A 22,234-nucleotide genomic window follows, 5' to 3' on the forward strand; every position below is an offset into this window, starting at 1 on the left:
CATGTTCAGTGAACACTGATGCAAAGTAATCATTCAGAATCTCTCAGGTTTGACATACAGCCTTCCTTCATTATCCTTTAGTGGACCAATCCTTTCTCTAGTTACCCGCTTGCTTCTTATGTAAGAATAAAATGCTTTGGGATTCTCCTTAATTCTACTTGCTAAAGCTATTTCATGACCCCTTTTAGCCCATTTGATTCCTCATTTAAGACTTGTCCTACTCTTCTGATATTCCTCCAAGGCCCGTTCTGTTCTTAGCTGCCTAGACCTTATGTACGCTTCCCTTTTCCTTTTGGCTCGTTGTACAATTTCTCCTGTCATCCACGGTTCACGAATCTTGCCTTTCCTATCCTTTGCCTTCAACGGGACATGCCTATCCTGCACTATCCTTAACCTATCTTTGAAAGCCTCCCACATATCAAATATGGGCTTCCCTTCAAATAGCTTTGTCCAATCCACATTTCCAAGCTCTTGCCTAATTTTGATATAATTGGCCTTGGCCCAGTTTAGTACCCTTCCCTTAGGACCACTCTCATCTTTATCTCCGAGTATTCTAAAAATTACAGAATTGTGGTCACTGTTCCCAAAGAAATCCCCCACCACAACTTCTATGACCTGTCCTGGCTCGTTCCCCAATACCAGGTCCAATATGGCCCCTTCCCTCGTCGAACCATTGACATACTGCTCTAGAAAACTAAACTCTCTTGGACGCTTCTTACAAATTCTACCACATCCAGACCTCTGACGCTAAGTGTATCCCAGGCAATGTTGGGAAAATTAAAATCTCCCATCACCACTACCCTATTGCCTCTACATCTTTCCATAATCTGTTTACCTAATTGTTCTTCTACCTCACGTTCACTGTTGGGAGGCCTGTAATACAGCCCCAACAATGTAACTGCACCCTTCTTATTTCTCAGCTCCACCCATAATGCCTCACTCCCCAAGACCTCCATAGTATCCTCCTTTAGCACAGTCATGATATCATCCCTGACCAGCAATGCAACTCCCCCCCCCACCCCCCTTTACTTCCCTCTCTCTGTCCTGTCTGAAGCATCTATATACTAGAATATTTTAGTTGCCAATCATCATGCCCTTCCTTCAACCAAGTCTCTGTAATTGCAATAACGTCATACTCCCAGGCACCAATCCAAGCTGTAAGTTCATCTACCTTACACACTATACTCCTTGCATTAAAGTAGATGCTTTTCAGGCCACCAGTTCTTTTGCACTCATCTGCTCCCTGCCTACTCTTCCCCTTATTAATGCTGTCTTCATGATTCTTACAGTCTCCAATCTCCACCCCACTGCTTACTTGTTTTCTCTTCTGGTTTCCAGTCCCCTGCCACATTACTTAAAAACCTTCCCAACAGCAGTAGCAAACCCCCCCAAGGTCATTGGTTCCGGTCTGGTTCAGATGTAGACCGTCCATTTTGTAATAGTCCCACCTTCCCCAGAACTGGTCCCAATGTCCAACAAATCTGAACCCCTCCCTCCTACACCATCTCTCAAGCCACGTGTCCATCCTGCCTATTTTTTCATTTCTACACTGGCCAGCACGTGGCGCTGGTAGTAATCCCGAGATCACTTACTTTAAGGTCCTCCTCTTTAACTTCTCTCCTAGCTCCCTTATTTCTTCTTTAAGGGCCTCATCTCGTTTTCTACTTATATTGTTGGTGTCTATACGCACCAAGACAACAGCCGATCGGTGACATCCTGACCTGAGCACCTGGGAGACAACATACCATTCCGGGAGTCCCATTTTTGGCCACAGACGTCCTATGTACTCCCCTCACAATAGAATCCCCTATGACAATGGCCCTACGAGTCTTTTTCTAGCCCTTCTGAAGATTAGTGCCCACCACAGTGTCATGATCTTGACAACTACTGCCCTCCCCTGGTAAGTCATCTCCCCCAACAGTATCCAAAACAGTATACCTGTTTTGGAGGGCGTTGGCTGCAAGGGACACCTGCACTGCCTTCCTACTCTTTTTTCTGTCTTTTGGTCACCCATTCACCGTTTCCTTCAGCAATTCTAACCTGCGGTGTGACCAGTTCGCTAAACGTGCTATCCACGACTTCCTTAGCATCGTGGATGCTCCACAGTGAGTCCATCCGCAGCTCCAGAGCCGTCATGCAGTTAAACAAGAGCTACAGCTGGACACACTACTTGCAAGTGTAAGAGTCAGGAACATCAGACACGTTCCTAAGCTCCCACATCAAGCAAGAGGCACATGCCACAGGTCTGAGGTCCCCTGCCATTGTAAGTTTAGCTTTATATGAATTGATACCAAATCATGCACTTAAATATATGAAAAAGAAAGATAAAGAAATAAAAGCCTTACCTTAGAGTCTCTTTCTCCCGGTTAGAGGAAGGGTCAGGAGGGAGATACTACACGTGTTGTATCTTGGGTTTAATCACTGCCCAAATATAAATTAAGCCCTGAACTTCCTGGCAGCCCTCGCTTCACCTCACCTTCTCTCCTCGCCGCTCTGTCAAAGTAATACCCTTATTGGCATAAAATTTACTAAAGAGGAGGAAAACAAGAACAAACTGCCATTCCTAAATTTCGCAGTAGAACAAACAGCCAATGGGGAACTTCAAACCAGCATCTACAGGAAAACAACACATACAGACCAAATAGTGAACTATAGAAGCAATCATCCCAACACCCACAAATGAAGCTGCATTAGAACATTATTTCAATGAACCACCACACTGCAGCACAGAGGAACTACTCAGAGCAGAGGAAGATCACCTATACAGTGTATTCAAAAATTACGGGTACCCAATGAACACAGTCCACCGATTTCTGAACAACAAACCAAAACAAGGTTTCTAGGAATTCTTGTGAATGTCTCTGTTTGGCTTGTCCTAGGATGGATGTGTTGTTCTAGTCGAAGTGGTGATCTTCCTCATCCGAATGTAAGAATACTAGTGAGAGTGGGTCCTGTCATTTTTTTGGCTAGTTGATGTTCACGCATCCTGGTGGCTAGTTTTCTGCCTGTTTGTCCAAAGTAGTGTTTGTTACAGTTCTTGCAAGGTATTTTGTAAATGACATTAGTTTTGCTTGTTATCTGCATAGGGTCTTTCAAGTTCATTAGCTGCTGGTTTAGTGTGTTGGTGGGTTTGTGGGCTACCATGATGCCAAGGGATCTCACTAGTCTGGCAGTCATTTCTGAGATGTCTTTGATGTAGGGGAGAGTGGCTTGGGTTTCTGAACATGTTTTGTTTGCTTGTTCCATATGATAGACTACTAAGAAAAATTAAAACTGATAAGATACTGGAGAATCCAGTGAATTAATTACAAATTGACTCAGTGAGAAGAAATAAGGATAATGATTGATGGCAATAGAAAGTATGAAAAGAATGCAAATAGAAAGTGGCTTCCAGTGGGTTTCCACAGGGCTCAGTGTTGTATCCCTTGATGCTTGTTTTATATATATTAGTAATTAAAACTCTCAAAGACAAGGTTTGATTAGAAAATTTGCAAGTCCCACAAAAATTGGCTGGGTAGTTAATAGTGAAGAGGTTAGCTGTTAATTGTAAATATTGACTGTATTCCAAATAACGGTTTTGTTGGATGCGCAGAAAAGTGGCAAATGAATTTCTTCAGTCCAGAGAAGTACATGGTTATGAATTTGGAGAAGGCAGACAAAGCAAGGGAATAAACAATTAATGCGGAAAGCTTTGGGAGGGTTCGAGGAAATGAGATGTTGGAGTGCATATCCACAGGTTGCTGAAGGTAGAAAGACAGTAGCTAAAGTGGTAAAGAAAGCATACGGGATGCTTTCCTTCATTGTGTGAGATATTAAAACAAGAGCAGGGATATAATGTTGGAGTAACATAAGATACTGGTTAGGCCACAGCTGGAGTTTGTACACAGTTATGGTCATCCCCTTACAGGAAAGACATAATTGCTCAAGAGAGTACAGTGGAGATTTACAAAAATGTTGCAGGACTTTAAAATTGCAGGTAGAAGGAAACATTGAATGGACTAGATTGCCTTCATAGAACATAGAAAAGTACAGCGCAGAACAGGCCCTTTGGCCCACGGTGTTGTGCTGAGCATTAATCCTAATGTAAAATAAAATAACTTAATCTACACACCCCTCAATTCACTGCTATCCATGTGCATGTCCATCAGTCGCTTAAATATCCCTAATGATTCTGCTTCCACCACCACCACCACTGGCAACGCTTTCCATGCATTCACAACTCTGTGTAAAGAACCTTCCTATGACATTCCCTTTATACCTTTCTTCTAATATCTTAAAACCGGCATGCCAGTCAATCCTGCCCTGGGGAAATGTCTCTAGCTATTGACTCTATCCATGCCTCTCATTATCTTGTATGCCTCAATCAGGTCACCTCTCTTCCTCCTTCTCTCCAGAGAGAAAAGTCCAAGCTTAGACAATCTCTTCATAAGGCAGCATCCTGGTAAACCTCCTTTGCACCCTCTCCAAAGCCTCTGTATTTTTGCTATAGTAGGGTGACCAGAACTGGACACAGTAATCCAAGTGTGGTCTCACCAGGGACTTGTAGGGCCATAGCATAACATTGTAGCTCTTAAACTCAATCCCCCTGTTAATGAAAGCCAAAACACAATATGCTTTCTTAACAACCTGATCCAAATGGGTAGCAACTTTGAGGGATCTATGCACTTGAACACCAAGATCCCCCTGTTCCTCCACACTACCAAGAATCCTGTCTTTAATCCTATATTCAGCATTCAAGTTCGACCTTCCAAAATGCATCACTTCGCATTTATCCAGGTTGAAGTCCATCTGCCATTTTTAAGCCCAGCTCTGCATCCTGTCTATGTCGCGCTGTAGCCTGCCATAGCCCTCGATACTATCAATGACACCTCCAACCTTTGTGTCATCTACTAAACCACCCCTCAACCTCCTCATACAAATCATTTATAAAAACTACAAAGAGCAGAGGCCCAAGAACAGAGCCCTGTAGGACCCCACTCAACACTGATCTCCAGGCAGAATACTTTCCATCTACAACCACTCTCTGCCTTCTGTCAGCCAACCAATTCTGAATCCAGACTGCCAAATCTCCCTGTATGCCATACTTCCTGACTTTATGAATGGGCCTACCATAGGGAACCTTATCAAATGCCTTGCTGAAGTCCATACACAAATCCACTGTTCGACCTTCGTCGTCCTGTCTCTTCACCTCAAAGAACTCAATAAGATTTGTGAGGCATGACTTGCCCCTCACAAAGCCATGCTGACTGCCTTTAATCATGCTATGCTTTTCCAAATAGTCATAAATCCTATCCCTCAGAATTCTTTCCAAAATCTTGCTGACCACAGACGTAAGACTGACTGGTCTGTAATTGCCGGGGATTTCCCTATTATCCTTCTTGAAAAGAGGAACACCGTTCACCTCTTTCCAATCCTCCGGTTCAACTCTCGTGTAGAGTGAGGAGGCAAAGATCTGCGCCAGCAGCCTGGCAACCTCCTTTCTCAATTCCCAGAGCAGCCTAGGATAAATCTGGTCTGGCCCTGGGAACTTTTCAATCTTAATGTTTGCCAAAATTTCCAGCATATCAATTTCATCAATCTTGATCTGTTCAAGCCTGTATCCCAGCTCCTCAAAGTTCTCATTCACAACAAAGTCCTCTTCCTTAGTGAACGGACTAACTCATTTAGGGCTTCCCCTATCTGCTCAGACTCCATGCACAAGTTCCCTATGCTATCCCTGATTGCCTGACCTTCTCCCTGATCATTCTTTTATTCCTCACGTGTGAGTAAAATGCCTTTGGGTTCTCCCTAATCCTTATTGCCAAGCCTGCTCCTGGATCTCCTCAGTAAATTTCTGAGCTCCTTTCTAGCAAGCCTGTAGTCCTCTAAAGCTGTGCTGGATCCTTGTTTCCTCCACCTTACGTAAGCTGCCGCCTTCCTTTTGACGAGAAGCTCCTCTGTCCTCATCATCCAAGGTTCCTTAATCTTACCCCTTCTTACCTGTCTCAGAGGAATAAATGCGTGCATCACTCGCAACAGCTGCTCCTTAAACAGTCTCCACATGTCTGATGTGCCCTATCTGTGGAAGAATTGCTCCCAATCTGTACTTCCCAACCCCTGCCTGATAGCATCATAATTCCCTTTTCCCCAATTAAAAATCTTTCCATGGTACCTGCTCCTTTCCCTCTCCCTGGCTATCATAAATGTGAGGCAGTTTTGGTCACTGTCGCCAAAGTGTTCTCCCACCACGAGATCTGACACCTCATTGCCAAGCACTAGGTCCAAAATGGCCTCTCCCCTCTTCGGTTTGTCTACATACTGAGTAAGGAAACCCTCCTGAACGCACCTGACAAAAATGGCTCCATCCAAACCATCTGCACTAAGGAGGTTCCAATCGATATTGGGAAAGTTGAAATCACCCATAACAACAACCCTGCTACATCTGCATTTTTCCAAAATCTGCCCACCTATGAGTTCTTCAGTCTCTCTACTGCTATTGGGGGGTCTGTAGAAAACCCCCAATGAGATGGCTGCTCCCTTGCTGTTCCTAACTTCCACCCATACTGACTCAGTGGACAAAACTTCTGCAACAACATTCGTTTCTGTAGCTGTGATGCACTCTGTGATGAGCAATGCTACACTGCCTCCTCTTTTTCCACCTTCCCTGTTCTTTTTAAATGTTCTAAACCCTGGAACATCAAGCACCCATTCCTGCCCCTGTGAAACCCACGTCTCCGTTAGGGCCACAACATCATAGCCCCAAGTGCTGATCCATGCTCTAGGTTCGCCATTCTTATTTCTGACACTCCTTGCGTTAAAGCAGACACACTTTAACTAATTCCTTTGTTTCATCGTGTGATAAACCTTCCTGATAGATTCACTACATCCTGTCACTGCTCCATCTCCCTCTCAGATATGCAGCTCTGATTCCCACCCCCCTCTGCCAAACTCGTTTAAACCCTCCCACACTTCTACCCATCCTGACTCAGTTGACAAACCGTCCTTAACCTTCATTTCTGTAGCTGTGATGCACTCTCTGATTAGCGATGCTACACCCCCTCCTCTTTTTCCACCCTCCCTAAATGTTTTAAATCTGGAAAAACAAGCAACCACATGAGCAAATCTCCCACCCAGGACATTTGTGCCCCTCCAGTTCAGGTGCAACCCACCCTTCATGTATGGGTCCCACCTTCCCCAGAAGGCATCCCAATGGTCTAGGTATCTGAAGCCCTCCCTTCTGCACCAGCCTCGCAGCCACGTGTTAAAGCTGCATTCGCTGACTGTTCTTCACCTCCCTATCTCATGGCACCAGTAGCAAACCCGAGATCATACTCTACTCATCCTGCTCTTCAGCTTCCAACCTAGCTCTCTGTAGTCACTTTTCAGATTCACAATCCCTTTCCTGGCTATATCATTGGTGCCAATATCTACCACAATTTCTGGCTGCTCACCTTCCCCCTTCAGAATCTTGTAAACCCGATTGGCGACATCCTGGATCCTGACACCAGGGAGGCAACGTACCTTCCAGGAGTCCCATTCCTGACCACAAAATCTCCTGTCAATCTGTCTAACTATTGAGTCCCCTACAACGAGTGCTTTCTATTCTCCCTCCTTCCCTTCTGAGACAGTGCCAGGCTCAGTGCCAGAGACCTGACAACTATGGCTTTCCCGTGGTAGGCTGTCCCTGCCAACAGTATTCAAAACAGTCTACTTATTGCTGAGGGGAACAGCCACAGGGGATCCCTGCTTTGTCCGTCGGTTCCCTTTCTTCTCCCTGACTGTAACCCAGCTGTCCTTATCCTGTGTCTGAGGAGTGACCACTTCCCTGTACATCCTCTCAATTTGCCCCTCAGCTTCGCGTATTCTCCGTAATTCATCCAGCTCCAGCTCCAGCTCTGTAACTCTGTTTTCAAGGAGCTGGAGTTGAGTGCACTTCCTGTAGATGTGATCATCAGAGACATGTGAAGTGTCTCTCATTTGCTACATTCTGCAGGAGGAACATGCAACTGCCCTAACATCCATATCCTGCTACTTTGAAAGCCAGCACGGGATTAAACAAAGGGAGAAAAGAAAAAATGAGAACCTGAAAACTTACCAAGTTTACAGATTCTTAGTAAGGTTAGAGGAGGTGGTTGGGAGGAAGGCCCTACAGTGTAGGGTCTCGGCTTTAGATCTCACCCACTTAAAAACTTCCCGTCAGCCCTCATTTCTCTCTGCGCTCTCTCCTCGCCGCTCTGTTCAAATAATTTTGTTTTTTACTCACCTTCCCAGCAGTCCTCCGCTCTTCCTTTGCACCTCTCAGCAAATGGAGGTCCCGATCCTGAGGTAAGTATTTTAAACTGTTATACTCACCTTCCCAGCAGTCCTCTGTTCCTCCCTCACACCTCTTGGAGTAGATGAGGTCAGGAGTGACTTAATCAAATTGTACAAACTAATTGGCTTGAATAAAATGGACAGGGAAGACATGTTTCCTCTAGCAGGAAGGTCACTTGTCAGGGGGCACATGATTGGTAGACAATTAGAATAGACATGATGTACAAACTTTTCGCCTGAGAGTGGTGACTGTGTTTGAAATTCACTGCTCAGTTTGGTGATTGAGGCAGAAAACCTCAATTCATGCAAAAGGTATCTGGATCTGCATCTGAAGTCTGTAACCTGCAAGGCTACAGACCAGGTACTGACAAGTGGAAATGGTGTAGGCAGCTAGTTTATCCACCTAATGCAGACACAATGGGCAGTATGGCCTACTTGCATGCTGTAACTTTTTTCTGTAGTTCTTTCTGAAGCAGCCTGACCAGTACAAGATTAAGGAGTCCTAGAAGTGTCCAGAGGACGAAATGGTAGCTGTCTGATGTGGAAGTGCACATACAGAGGAATCCTTTGGTGTGGTCACAAACTAGATTCTCCCCGTGTCTGCATGAGTTTCCTCCGGGTGCTCCAATTTCCTCCCACAGTCCAAAAATCTGCAGGTTAGGTGAATTGGCCATGCTAAATTGCCCATTGTGTTAAGTGAAGGGGTAAATGTAGGGGAATAGGTCTGGGTGGGTTGCTCTTTGGAGGGTGGATGTGGACTTATTGGGCCGAAAGGCCTGTTTCCACACTGTAAGTAATCTAATCTAGATGGGGATTAAGATAGTGGAAGCTTTTCCAGTTGATGGATCTCACTAACTGTTCAGTTTCTAGACAGTGGTAAAACCAATTAAGTTTATAGTGGAGGATTCAGCATGGCAATGCCATTGAATGTCAAAGAGAAATGATGAGATTCTCCTTGGTTGAAAATGATCATTATCTGGCACTTCTGCGGAACAAGTATGATACATGATGCTTTTCAGCCCAAGGTTGAGCAATGTCAGGTCTTACTGCATATCTGCTTCAGCATCAGAAATTGCAAATTGTACTAAATGCTATGCAATTATCATTCTCACTTCTAACTTGTTGATGGATGAAGATCATTGATGAAGCAGCTGAAGATGGGCCTGTAACATGAGATAAAGTTTGGCCAAGGACACTATCGTGAGGAATTCCTGCAATGACTGAGATTATTAGCTTTCAACAATTTCACAATCTGCCTTTGTGTTAGATTTGACTGCAATCCAATGGGTGTAGTGATGCCAGCAATCTGTGAACAAATTTGTTAATCAAAATGAGTTCTCAGCTTGATTACCGTTGATCCCATTTTTGCTAGGGTCCTGAATGAAATACCTGGGGTTGAAGCTCCCCTCATATCAAGGCAGTCACTCTCATCCTACCTCTGTAGATCAGCTCTTTTGCCCATATTTGGGACAAGGAAATAATAAGGTCAAGAACTGAGCTGCCTTGGCAAAACCCAAGGAGCATCAGTCAGCAGATACTTCTTTTGCATGTGTCATTTGATAGCCTTATTGATAACTCCTGTTATGGACCATGCCAGACCCCCTCAAAAGATTTCAAGAAGATAGCCCAGACACTAACTTTTCAAGCAGGTGAGATGTGTATGTACCAGGAGTAATGCAGCTGGCCCAACCGCTCAGTTTTAAACAAGACAATTTATTTAGACACAAACAAAAGAGAACGGACAATAGAATAATATAACTTATCTGAAAATCCAATTGACTCTATCGCAACTTAATGATGCTGTTCCCAATACTTACAACATCCCCATTAACACCTTTGGCAAAAAAATGTAAAATCAAACACTGGTTCTTCCAGGAGAAATGTCAGAGACAGAGGATCAGCATGGAGCTACTTCTTTGAGTCCAAATAAAGAACCTCTGGGTTCCCAGCTAAAAATTAACCACCAGCTCAAAATAACCAGACTGCTATAACCAAAACAAACCAGAGATGAGCTGAGCTTGGAGAACTGGCCACTCCTCTTTCATTGAACAACTTTTTATTTAAACTTGAAAGCCTTTTGTCCAAGGCAGTATCTGTTATCCCTAATGAAATTGGCCCTGAAACACACAAACCAGACACATCGGAACCTCTGCATTTACGACTGCTCACAAAAAAGCCCAAGGACAAAATAAATTTGACAAAGAAGCAGTATCGTCACACTCCTTCCAACAGTTTACTGATGGTCAATAGACGGCTGATAGAATGATAATTAACTGGGTTAATTGGCACTGTTTTTCGTACAGATGAGATACCTTGGCAATTTCCCACATTGACAGAATAGCTTGGCTAGCGGCATGGCTAGTTCTGGAGCTGAACTCTTCAGTGCTATTGTGTTGTTAGGGTCCATCACCTCTTCAGTTTTCGTGTCTTCAGCCATTTCTTGTTAACACGTGGAGAGAATAAAATTGAATGAAGACTGGCAACTGCAATGTTGGGGACCTCAGGGGGAAGTCAAGATGGATCATCCACTTAGCACCTGTCGCTGAACAGGGAGGCAAATGCATCAGTCTTCCCTTTTGTATTGATGTGCTTTGTTCCCCCATAATTGAGAATGGAAATAATTGTGGATCTTCCATCCTGTCTTGGTTGTTTCATTGTGGTAAGTATGACTACCTTAACAGACTGTTGGCAAGCTCAGCTGTTGGCTCAGACGTTTTTAATTGTAACTTTAGGGAAAAAAAAATTAAATATTTCTCAAAAGATTTTTAAAAATTTTATTTTGTTTTTATGAAGAACACAACATAATTGTTGTTTAATCGTACAGAACCTGAATATTACTGAAAAGACGCATTTTGTCAATACTTTTTATCTCAGACTCAGGATAATTTACAAGAATACCAACAAAGAGGACAACCAATACTTTTATACTGTAAGATGATCATTCTAATTTTTGGCAAATGGGCTTTGATTGGTAGAGACACTCATGGATAATGTAGCAGTTAATGATGATTGACTGTTAATTGCCTTTGCAGCTGTCCTACGGGTGCAAGATAAAAAGCTTCTTTTCTTCGGCAATACAAAGTAATCAGTTATAAAACTTATTGTAAAGATTTTGCTACAAATGATATGTGAGTGCAATTATATAAGCAACACAACCATTCAAATCAACTTGTTCTCAAATGTTTGATGTCCAAGTATATTTTAAAAACTAATGCATAGTAGGACTGCACATTTGTGTCCAGTTACTAACAAGTGAACTGGCAACTTTAGCTGTATTGTATCACAAAGTCTGTTTGTAGTACTTACCTACAGAAAGGAGATTAGAAATCTTTTGAAAAAAAACCATATCCCATTTTAATACTGAGAACAGTCAAGAAGTCTATCTTTTAGACAGAGGCCACAGTTATGCCATAAACTTAATTGAACTGAATTTTTTGAAGAGGTGACCAGGTGTCTAGAGGAGCGCAACGGTTTTGATGCAGTCTAATTGGACATCAGCAAGGCTTTTGAAAATGTCCTGATAACAAAGGTAAGAGTCTGTGGGATCAAGAAAATTTGGCAATTGGATCCACAATTGGCTAAGTGGCAAGAAACAGAGGATAATGGTTGAGGGGTGTCTTTCTGACTGGGAGTCTGTACCCACTGGGATCCCACAGGGTTCAGTGTTAGGGCCCTTGCTGTTTGTAGTTTATATAAATGATCTAGATTTGAATGTTGGGGGAAGGGGGAGGGTTTATCAGTAAATTCGCAGACAATAACAAACAGTGAAATTCACAACTAATCTTGGAGGAACTGTTGGGCGAACTTCACAGCACAGATTCAGATAAGTTAATTGTTGTTTGAAGTCTGTCCAAGAGAAAGGCTGCAGTAGTGGGTGCAGTGGATTCTTTCTTGATTATGTTTTTGAAGATAAGTCTCTAGATTAAACTTAAAATATAAGTCATAGCTATTAGTTTAACCTGGGACAGTGTTTGTAGAGGAATTAGACGGTGTTATTTTCTGGGTCTGTAGATTGTGAAAGAGCAAAAATGGCCTTTGCAGTGATATGTACTTCTTGTCAGATGTGGGAGTTTAAAGAGAGTTTAAGGGTTACTGTGGATTATATCTGCCATAAATGCTGTTGGATGCGAATCTTATCAAATCGAGTGGATCGGTTGGAGAGACAGATAGAAGCGATGAAGAATTTGCAACAGCAACAGTATGTGATGGATGACAGTTATAGAAAGGGGGGAAGTCTCAGATACAGTCACATAGATGGGTTAACTGCAAGAAGGGTAAGAGGTAGGCAGCTGGAGCAGGAGTCTTTTGTGGATATACCCATTTCAAACAGGTATGCTGTTTTGGAAAATGTGATGGATTCTCAGAGGAACGTAGCACAAACAGCCAAGTTTCTGGTATTGAGACTGACTCTAATGCAGCGAGGGGTACATCGGCTTCCAAGAGATCAATTGTGTTAGGGGATTCTGTAGTCAGAGGTACAGACAGACATTTCTGTGGCCAGCAGCGAAAAAGTAGAATGGTGTGTTGTTTTCCTGGTGCCAGGATCAAGGATGTCTCAGAGGGTGCAGAATGTTCTCATGGCGGAGAGGGGCCAGCAGGAGGTCATTGTCCACATTAGAAGGGAAGAGGTTGAGACTCTGAAGGGAGATTACAGAGAGTTAGGTAGAAATTTAAAAAGGAGGTCCTCAAGGGTAGTAATATCTGGATTACTCCCAGTGCTACGAGCTAGTGAGGGCCGGAATAGGAGGATCGAGCAGATGAATGCATGGCTGAGGAGCGGGTGTGTGGGAGAAGGATTCACATTTTTGGATCATTGGAATCTCTTTTGGGGTAGAAGTGACCTGTACAAGAAGGACGGATTGCACCTAAATTAGAAGGGGACTAATATACTGGCAGGGAAATTTGCTAAAACTGCTTGGGAGGATTTAAACTAGTACGGTGGGGGGGGTGGGACCCAGGGAGATAGTGAGGAAAGAGATCGATCTGAGACTGGTACAGCTGAGAACAGAAGTGAGTCAAACAGTCAGGGCAGGCAGGGACAAGGTAGGACTAATAAATTAAACTGCATTTATTTCAATGCAAGGGGCTTAACAGGGAAGGCAGATGAACTCAGGACATGGTTAGGAACATGGGACTGGGATATCATAGCAATTACGGAAACATGGCTCAGGGATGGGCAGGACTGGCAGCTGAATGTTCCAGGATACAAATGCGACAGGAAGGATAGAAAGGGAGGCAAAAGAGGAGGGGGAGTGGCCTTTTTGATAAGGGATAGCATTACAGCTGTGCGAAGAGACGATATTCCCGGAAATAGATCCAGGGAAGTTATTTGGGTGAAACTGAGAAATAAGAAAGGGATGATCACCTTACTGGGATTGTATTATAGACGCCCCAATAGTCAGAGGGAAATTGAGAAACAAACTTGTAAGGAGATCTCAGCTATCTGTAAGAATAATAGGGTGCTTATGGTAGGGGATTTTAACTTTCCAAACATCGACTGGGACTGCCATAGTGTTAAAGGTTCAGATGGAGAGGAATTTAAGTGTGTACAAGACAATTTTCTGATTCAGTATGTGGATATACCTACTAGAGAAGGTGCAAATCTTGACCTACTCTTGGGAAATAAGGCAGCGCAGGTGACTGAGGTGTCAGTGGAAGAGCACTTTGGGGGCAGCGACCATAATTCTATTCATTTTAAAATAGTAATGGAAAAGGATAGACTAGATCTAAAAGTTGAAGTTCTAAATTGTGGGCAGCACGGTGGCACAGTGGTTAGCACTGTTGCCTCACAGCGCCAGCGACCCGGGTTCAATTCCCGCTCCAAGCCTCTGACTGTGTGGAGTTTGCACATTCTCCATGTGTCTGTGTGGGTTTCCTCTGGATGCTCCGGTTTCCTCCCACAATCCAAAAAATGTGCAGGTTAGGCGAATTTGCCATGATAAATTGCCTGTAGTGTTAGGTGTAGGGGAATGGGTCTGGGTCGGTTATGCTACGGCTGGTTGGTGTGGACTTGTTGGGCCGAAGGGCCTGTTTCCACACCGTAAGTAATCTAATCTTAAAAAAAAAATTGGAAAAGGTCAATTTTGACGGTATTAGGCAAGAACTTTCGAAAGCTGATTGGAGGCAGATGTTTGCAGGTAAAGGGACGGCTGGAAAATGGGAAGCCTTCAGAAATGAGAACAAGAATCCAGAGAAAGTATATTCCTGTCAGGGTGAAAGGGAAGGCTGGTAGGTATAGGGAATGCTGGATGACTAAAGAAATTGAGGGTTTGGTTAAGAAAAGAAGGAAGCATATGTCAGGTAGAGACAGGATAGATCGAGTGAATCCTTAGAGTATAAAGAAAGTAGGAGTATGCTTAAGAGGGAAATCAGGTGGGCAAAACGGAGACATGAGATAGCTTTGGCAAATAGAAGTAAGGAGAATCCAAAGGAGTTTTACAAATATATTAAGGACAAAACGGTAACTAGGGAGAGAATAGGGGCCCTCAAAGATCAGCAAGGCAGCCTTTGTGTGGAGCCACAGAAAATGGGGGAGATACTAAATAAATAGTTTGCATCCGTATTTACAGTGGAAAAGGATATGGAAGATATAGAGTGTAGGGAAATAGATGGTGACATCTTGCAAAGTGTCCAGATGAGAGTGCTGGATGTCTTGAAACGGTTAAAGGTGGATAAATCCCCAGGACCTGATCAGGTGAACCCGAGAACTCTGTGGGAAGCTAGAGAAGCGATTGCTGGGCCTCTTGCTTAGATATTTGTATCATCGATAGTCACGGTGAGGTGCGGGAAGACTGGAGGTTGACTAACGTGGTGCCACTGTTTAAGAAGGGCGGTAAAGACAAGCCAGGGAACTATAGACCAGTGAGCCTGACCTCGGTGGTGGGCAAGTTGTTGGAGGGAATCCTGAGGGACAGGATGTACATGTATCTGGAAAGGCAAGGACTGATTCGGGATAGTCAACATGGCTTTGTGTGTGGGAAATCATGTCTCTCAAACTTGATTGAGTTTTTTGAAGTAACAAAGATGATTGATGAGGGCAGAGTAGTAGATGTGATCTATATGGACTTCAGTAAGGTGTTCGACAAGGTTCCCCATGGGACACTGATTAGCAAAGTTAAATCTCATGGAATACAGGGAGGACTAGCCATTTGGATACAGAACTGGCTCAAAGGTAGAAGACAGAGGGTGGTGGTGGAGCGTTAGTTTTTAGACTGGAGGCCTGTGACCAGTGGAGTGCCACAAGGATCAGTGCTGGGCCCTCTACTTTTTGTCATTTACATAAATGATTTGGATGTGAGCATAAGAGGTACAGTTGGTAAGTTTGCAGATGACACCAAAATTGGAGGTGTAGTGGACAGCAAAGGGGGTTACCTCAGATTACAACAGGATCTGGACCAGATGGGCCAATGGCCTGAGAAGTGGCAGGTGGAGTTTAATTCAGATAAAGCGAGGTGCTGCATTTTAGGAAAGCAAATCTTAGCAGGACTTATACACTTAATGGTAAGGTCCTAGGGAGTGTTGCTGAACAAACAGACCTTGGAGTGCAGGTTCATAGCTCCTTGAAAGTGGAGTTGCAGGTAGATAGAATAGTGAAGGCAGCGTTTGGTATGCTTTCCTTTATTGGTCAGAGTATTGAGTACAGGAGTTGGGAGGTCATGTTGCACTATACAGGACATTGGTTAGGCCACTGTTGGAATATTGCGTGCAGTTCTGATCTCCTTCCTATCGGAAAGATGTTGTGAAACTTGAAAGGGTTCAGAAAAGATTTACAGGTTTGGAGGATCTGAGCTGCAGGGAGATGCTGAACAGGCTGGGGCTGTTTTCCCTGGAGCGTCAGAGGCTGAGGGCTAACCTTATAGAGGTTTACAAAATTGAGGAGCATGGATAGGATAAATAGGCAAAGTCTTTTCCCTGGGGTTGGGGAGTCCAGAACTAGAGGGCATAGGTTTAAGGTGAGAGGGGAAAGATATAAAAGAGAGGCAACTTTTTCACGCAGAGGGTGGTACATGTATGGAATGAGCTGCCAGAGGAAGTGGTGGAGGCTGGTACAATTGCAACATTTAAGAGGCATTTGGATGGGTATATGAATAGGAAGGTTTGGAGGGATATGGGCCAGGCACTGGCAGGTGGGACTAGATTGGGTTGGGATAACTGGTCGGCATGGATAGGTTGGACCAAAGTGTCTGTTTCCATGCTGTATATCTCTATATGACTCTAATTCTAAAATTGGTGGTGTTTTAAATAGTGAGGAGGATGGCCTTAGACTATAAGAGGCTGCTGACAACCTTGTCAGATTGGCTGATCAGTGGCAAATGGAATTCAGTCTAGATAAATGTGAGGTGATGCACTTGGGTAGGACATACAAGTCTAGATAAGATATGATGAATAGTAGAACCGTGGGACACACTGGGTATCAGGACAGGTAATTAAGAAGCCTTTGTTAGTCAAGGCATAGAGTTTAAAAGCTGGTAGGTTAGCTGGAACTATGTAAAATCTTGAGGCCACAGCTATATTAATTTGTGCAGTTCTGGAATCTACATTAAAGGAGGGATGTGATAGACAGGAGAGGGTTCAGAGGATGTTGCCTAGTTTGAAGAGTTTGTTATGAAGAGACATTGAACAGATTGGAGTTATTTCCTTTAAAGCAGATGAGACTCAGAGGAGAGAGGATTGAGATGTATAAAATTATAAGGAATATAGATAGGGTAGGTGGGAAGAAACCTTTCCCCTTAATGAAGGGACCAATGACCAGGGGGCATAGACTTACGGTTAAGGGGCAGAGGGTTAGGAGAGATATGAGGAAATACATACTCTCCTAGAGGATAATGGGAATTCATTGTCTATAAGGGCAGAAATCCTCATAATATTTAAGAAGCATCAATATATGCATTTGTGATGCCAAAGCATTCAAGGCCATTTGCCAAGTTCTGGAAAATGAATAGTTAGGTGGTTGTTTTGAATGGTGCAGATGTGATGGGCTAAAGAGTCTTTTTTCTGTGCTGTGGATCTCTGTGACTCTAATTTGATGTTCACTTTACTGTAACAGCTGTGAAAGGAAATAAGGGTATGAAATTGAATGTATGTTGAAAAGAGGGAGAATCATTGTATAAAAGCAGCTTTAGTCTTGAACTCAAACTGGCGTAAAGAAAATTTTAACTAGCATAATGCAAACAAAATAAGAAATTCATTTATTAGTTATCATTTCTTTAATTTGTTACATCTGTATTTTCAATATTGAAATTTGTGCTAATTATTTCAAGAAAGCAGACAAAGTACAATGGTTACATGACTTGTAAGGTAAGGTCACTAGTGTATTAATTGATTATTTGTGCAATTCTAGTCGGCACATCAGGAATGCAAAGGATAGACAATTCCACCATTCGGACTTATTCTTGCTGACAGCCAGAGAAGTTGAAACAGCATTATTTTGAGGTAACTGTTATTCTCACTCTATCTTTCTTACGTTAACAAAGTCAAGAGCATATTTGAACTTTATTGGAAGAACAGCCGTTTATATATATGAGAATGTTGTACAAACTGAAAGAGCTTGAGCAATCACTGTTATTGGTTTATATGAACCTAAGTTTATCTAGTATATACACTGGCTTCAATTTCAATAGTAAATAGCTATAGTCGCAAGTTAATAATCTATAAGCAAACTCTAACTTCAATATTTCTATCTGCTTTTCACACTGTATTACATAAATTGGGAGCTACATTGGATAATGTGTAATAATGTGTTCACATTAACATTAAGGCCAAAATAAGACAAAGAGCCACATAAACAGATATTTGAGGAAATGGTCAAAAGCTGGGCGAAAATGTTAGGTTTTAACAATTAACTTTAAGGATGAAAGTGATTATCGAGATGTGGGAGGTGAAAGAGGTGAATTCCAGGGATAAGAACCCATGGCAGCATGGCCACCAAAGATGGGCTGATTAAAAGTGTGACAAACTTCAGGTGGTGAAGGCCTATAACAAAAGAGGTTGCTAGAGGTACTCAGCATTCCTGGCAGCATCTGTGAAGAGAAAGACAAGTTAATATTTCAAGTCCAGTGACCCTTCAGAATTAACAGGAGCTAGGAAAAGGTGGAATGCATATGTTTATTATGCAAATATTTACTATGCATTAAGCAATTTCTGTTTTTGATTAAAATTGGGAATGAGTGGCACACATTACATGAGACGTACCCCTCCCAATCCAACAATCCAATTTTTGTATATATATTAGGCAGCATGGTGGTTCAGTGGTTGGCACAGCTGCCTCACAGAGCCAGGGACCCATTTCCCTTGGGTGACTGTGTGAAGTTTTCATGTTCTCCTTGTATCTGAATAGGTCTCTGCTAGGTCCTCCATTTCCCTGCCACTGTCCAAAGATGTGCAGATTAGGTAGATTGGCCATGCTAAATTATTCCATACTGTTTAAGGGTTTGCAAATTAGATGGATTAGCCCTAGTAAAATGCGGGGACAGAGTGGGGTCGGGGGTGTCTGGGTCTGGGTGGGATACTCTTCAGAGGGTTGATGCAGACTCAATGGGGCTAATGCCTTTTTCCACACTGTAGGAATTCTGAGCTGAGTCCCCAGTAAACGACAGCTACCTTAACAACTAATTAATATACAATGAATAGTCAAGCAATGTCAGCTCTCTGTCTTGTAAATTCAGAATGTAGCTATCATGACTGTGCCAAGGGGTTTCCAGGGTATTACAACTACCACACAACCTATTTTCCAACAAATTATGAGGGTTACTGAGGTGTGTCCCAATGGCTCAGTAAAGTGTGACCTATCATCTCTTGCTGTTGTCCAGACTTCTGTCAGATTACAAGCAGAGTTTCCTGCAATTGATCCCGGAGGCCATTTGCAGTCTACTGAAAGTTTATAGCCTTTCAATAGTTATTCTGCAGCTATTATGCTGACAGTGTAGAAACACTTGGACAAAAACACTAGGCACTGCAAAAGGTTGATTAGCCAACATTTGCATGCAATATGGCATGATTCCATTTATAAATTTGGCCTATAATTAGATTACATTACAATGTGGAAACAGGCCCTTCGGCCCAACAAGTCCACACCGACCCGCCGAAGCGCAACCCACCCATACCCCTACATTTACCCCTTACCTAACACTACGGGCAATTTAGCATGGCCAATTCACCTGACCTGCACATCTTTGGAATGTGGGAGGAAACCGGAGCACCCGGAGGAAACCCACGCAGACACGGGGAGAATGTGCAAACTCCACACAGTCAGTCGCCTGAGGCGGGAATTGAACCCGGGTCTCTGGCGCTGTGAGGCAGCAGTGCTAACCACTGTGCCACCGTGCTGCTGAAATGTTTATTAATTTCAAACCACCACAAAATAGAATGTAATTTCCAAGCAAAAAATGTGGTGATATCTTTTTATTTTTCTATATTTTTGATTGTGGACTGAAAGGGGTAAGGACTGTTTTAAAACCAAGGACTGTGACATTGATTACTTCACTTTTTGAAAACCAGCTTCCAGCAATTATTGTAAGTGCAGTTTATAGTGTCATTTCTTCCTCCAGTAGAGATTTTGTTGCAGACAAGTCGGCAGCAGGGAGGGTGTACAAAATGAGATTCAGTCAGCAGCAAGTATCTGATTGGTCTATGGAGTGATGACGACAAGTTGTTGATGATGTATGACTTCTGCTTGCCAACATATGTGATTGACTCCTCGGTAGCTAAACAGCTTGTGGGTGTGAATAAAATAGCTGAAGCCATTAGAAAAGTGCTGTTCCTTTATCTGCAGTAAAAATACAAAGTCTTTCCCTCACCAGTTGAGATAAGTTGTAACTTATAACTAATAAATTAGAGAGATTATAATTTGTGAACTAGTTCTTCTGTATCTTGTAAGAGGAAGTTAAAAAAATCACTTGGAGAGAGACTGATGAACAGTGAGATCTAACAAACTAAAAGGATCATTTCAGCAAATCATGTGACTAGTGACCATTGAACAGCCATCCCAGTTTTTCCCTCTACCCTGATCACCAATGTACATGTGCCTTTCTGTGTTGTCTGCATTATGTTTAACCTGTAAAAGAATATGTTGCCAGTATGATTATTTACCTGTAGCTAGAATCTATTTATTGTAATAAATAGTAATCCTTGTTAAGTATAGAAACCTTTCTGCCAACCTGGATCTAAAAAATACAGGTAAACCAAGAAATTTTTCATATTTTGATGATGTATTTAACATTTGTACTGACTTTGAAAATATCAGTGTTTGATATTCAGTGAGGAGTAACAATCATCAGGTACAGATGGAAGGTAAGGTGTAGGACTGTTTTGAGTTATCCAATAGATTAGATTAGCTTCCCTATAGTATGGAAACAGGTCCTTCAGCCCAACAAGTCCATGCTGACCTTCCAAAGAGGAGCCCACCAAGACCCATTCCCCTACCCTACATTTATCCTTGATTAATGCACCTAACACTATGGGCAATTTAGCATGGCCAATTCACCTGACCCTCGGCACATCTTTGGATTGGGGGAGGAAACAGCAGCACCCAGAGGAAACCCACGCAGACACAGGGAGGATGTGCAAACTCCATACAGAGAGTCACCCTAGGTGGGAATCAAACCCAAGTCCCTGGCACTGAGGCAGTGGTTCTAACCCTGTTGGTGAATAGGAAATTGGTTACTAGTATTACAAAATAATGAGTTGTATGGCCCTTTCTGTTTTTGACAGCACTATTTCAGTTCCCTTTTCTTTTCCCTCTCTTTCCTCCACAGCCTCCTTATACTCCTATTCCACCTCCTCCTCATCCTTCTACCCTCATTGATTGCCTAATAGCTAGTGACATTGATAGTTCCTCTTGCTGTTGAGGATTGCACACCAGCATACAGCACACCACCAAGATTCTTGATATCTGCAATCCCAAGGTCTTCAGTTCTAGACAGCAAAAGCCATGGGTTTGCTCTTTCACATTTCATGTGTGCATGCCGTGCACTAGAGTCATCAGCCATATGGATGTAAGTTCCCTATCTATTTAACATTCAAGCTTTTAAAATTTCATCTCCCTCTTTCTTTTTCCTCACTTTCCATTATCCTGTTTATTTGTAACTCAAGTCCTTTCTCTTTTTCTCTCAAAGTTAAGATTTTAATTTCTCACAGTATCTTAATTAATTCCTGCTGTGACACCTCAGTTTAACTTATTCCATTCTAAGTGTTGAATAATCACTTGAAGCTCATTATCTTTATGAAATCATGCTTTTACTTCTATCTTCAATTTAGCTGCTAACTCTTTTAGTTTAACTTTATACTAAGACTTTAAGTAACCATTGTTATATCTTCCACTTCCAGAAAACTCTTAGAAACATTCAAAAACGTCTTCAAATTCCATGCAATAGCGTCACCATAACAAAGGTGTTTTATTTTCAGAAACTTCAAATACCCATTACATCAAACAGAAAGACACAGATCCCTTTTAAATCCAAAAAATTCAAACCCAAAAGGAGCCCCCACTTGTTATGATCCCAGTTGATAATACTAGTTGACAACTCAGATCCAGACTGAAATCCGACTTGTTGATCATTTTTTTTAAAAATAATTAGGTGGTGTTTCATTGAAAAATAAACACAATGCTGCAGATTTGATTTTAACAATAAAACAGAAGTTTTTGATGTAATAGAATTGAAGATAAAATAGAACAATCATGCTATTTACATATGGCAGTAGGAGTCACCATAGTCACAGAGGATCATTGAGCGTGTTCTCTCACTAGAAAAAGATAACTGGTGTTGAGTTAAGAGTCGCCAAACCTCAGGCAAGGGATAATGTTGAGAAGGCAAGAATTTCATGGTAAATATAGCTGTCGTGGGAATTGAACCTGCACTTTTTTGTCATCAATCTGCATCACAAACCAGCCATTCAATCTAACCAACAAACCCCCCCCCCCACCCCCCATCCCATTTATATGTAA

The 22,234-nt window shown here is 42.6% G+C and overlaps 1 protein-coding gene across 7 annotated transcripts in view; it reads left to right on the top strand.

The window, feature by feature from the left end:
* ppfia2 (PTPRF interacting protein alpha 2) overlaps positions 1–22,234 on the top strand; it is a 543,269-nt gene that overhangs the window by 509,965 nt on the left and 11,070 nt on the right. For 6 of the 7 annotated variants that reach the window (XM_087997151.1, XM_043709676.2, XM_043709678.2 and 3 more), the window contains one exon: positions 17,633–17,724. The exons of the other annotated variant lie outside the window; for it this stretch is intronic. In XM_087997151.1, coding sequence (XP_087853277.1) covers positions 17,633–17,691 — 59 coding nt within the window. In that variant the 3' untranslated portion in view covers positions 17,692–17,724. The remainder of the gene's footprint in view (positions 1–17,632; positions 17,725–22,234) is intronic. 7 annotated transcript variants of the gene reach the window in all.

Source organism: Chiloscyllium plagiosum, unplaced genomic scaffold (assembly GCF_037043375.1).
Source record: "Chiloscyllium plagiosum isolate Xiang-an unplaced genomic scaffold, Cpla_swu_hap1 HiC_scaffold_19, whole genome shotgun sequence".
Taxonomy (NCBI): Eukaryota; Metazoa; Chordata; class Chondrichthyes; order Orectolobiformes; family Hemiscylliidae; genus Chiloscyllium; species Chiloscyllium plagiosum.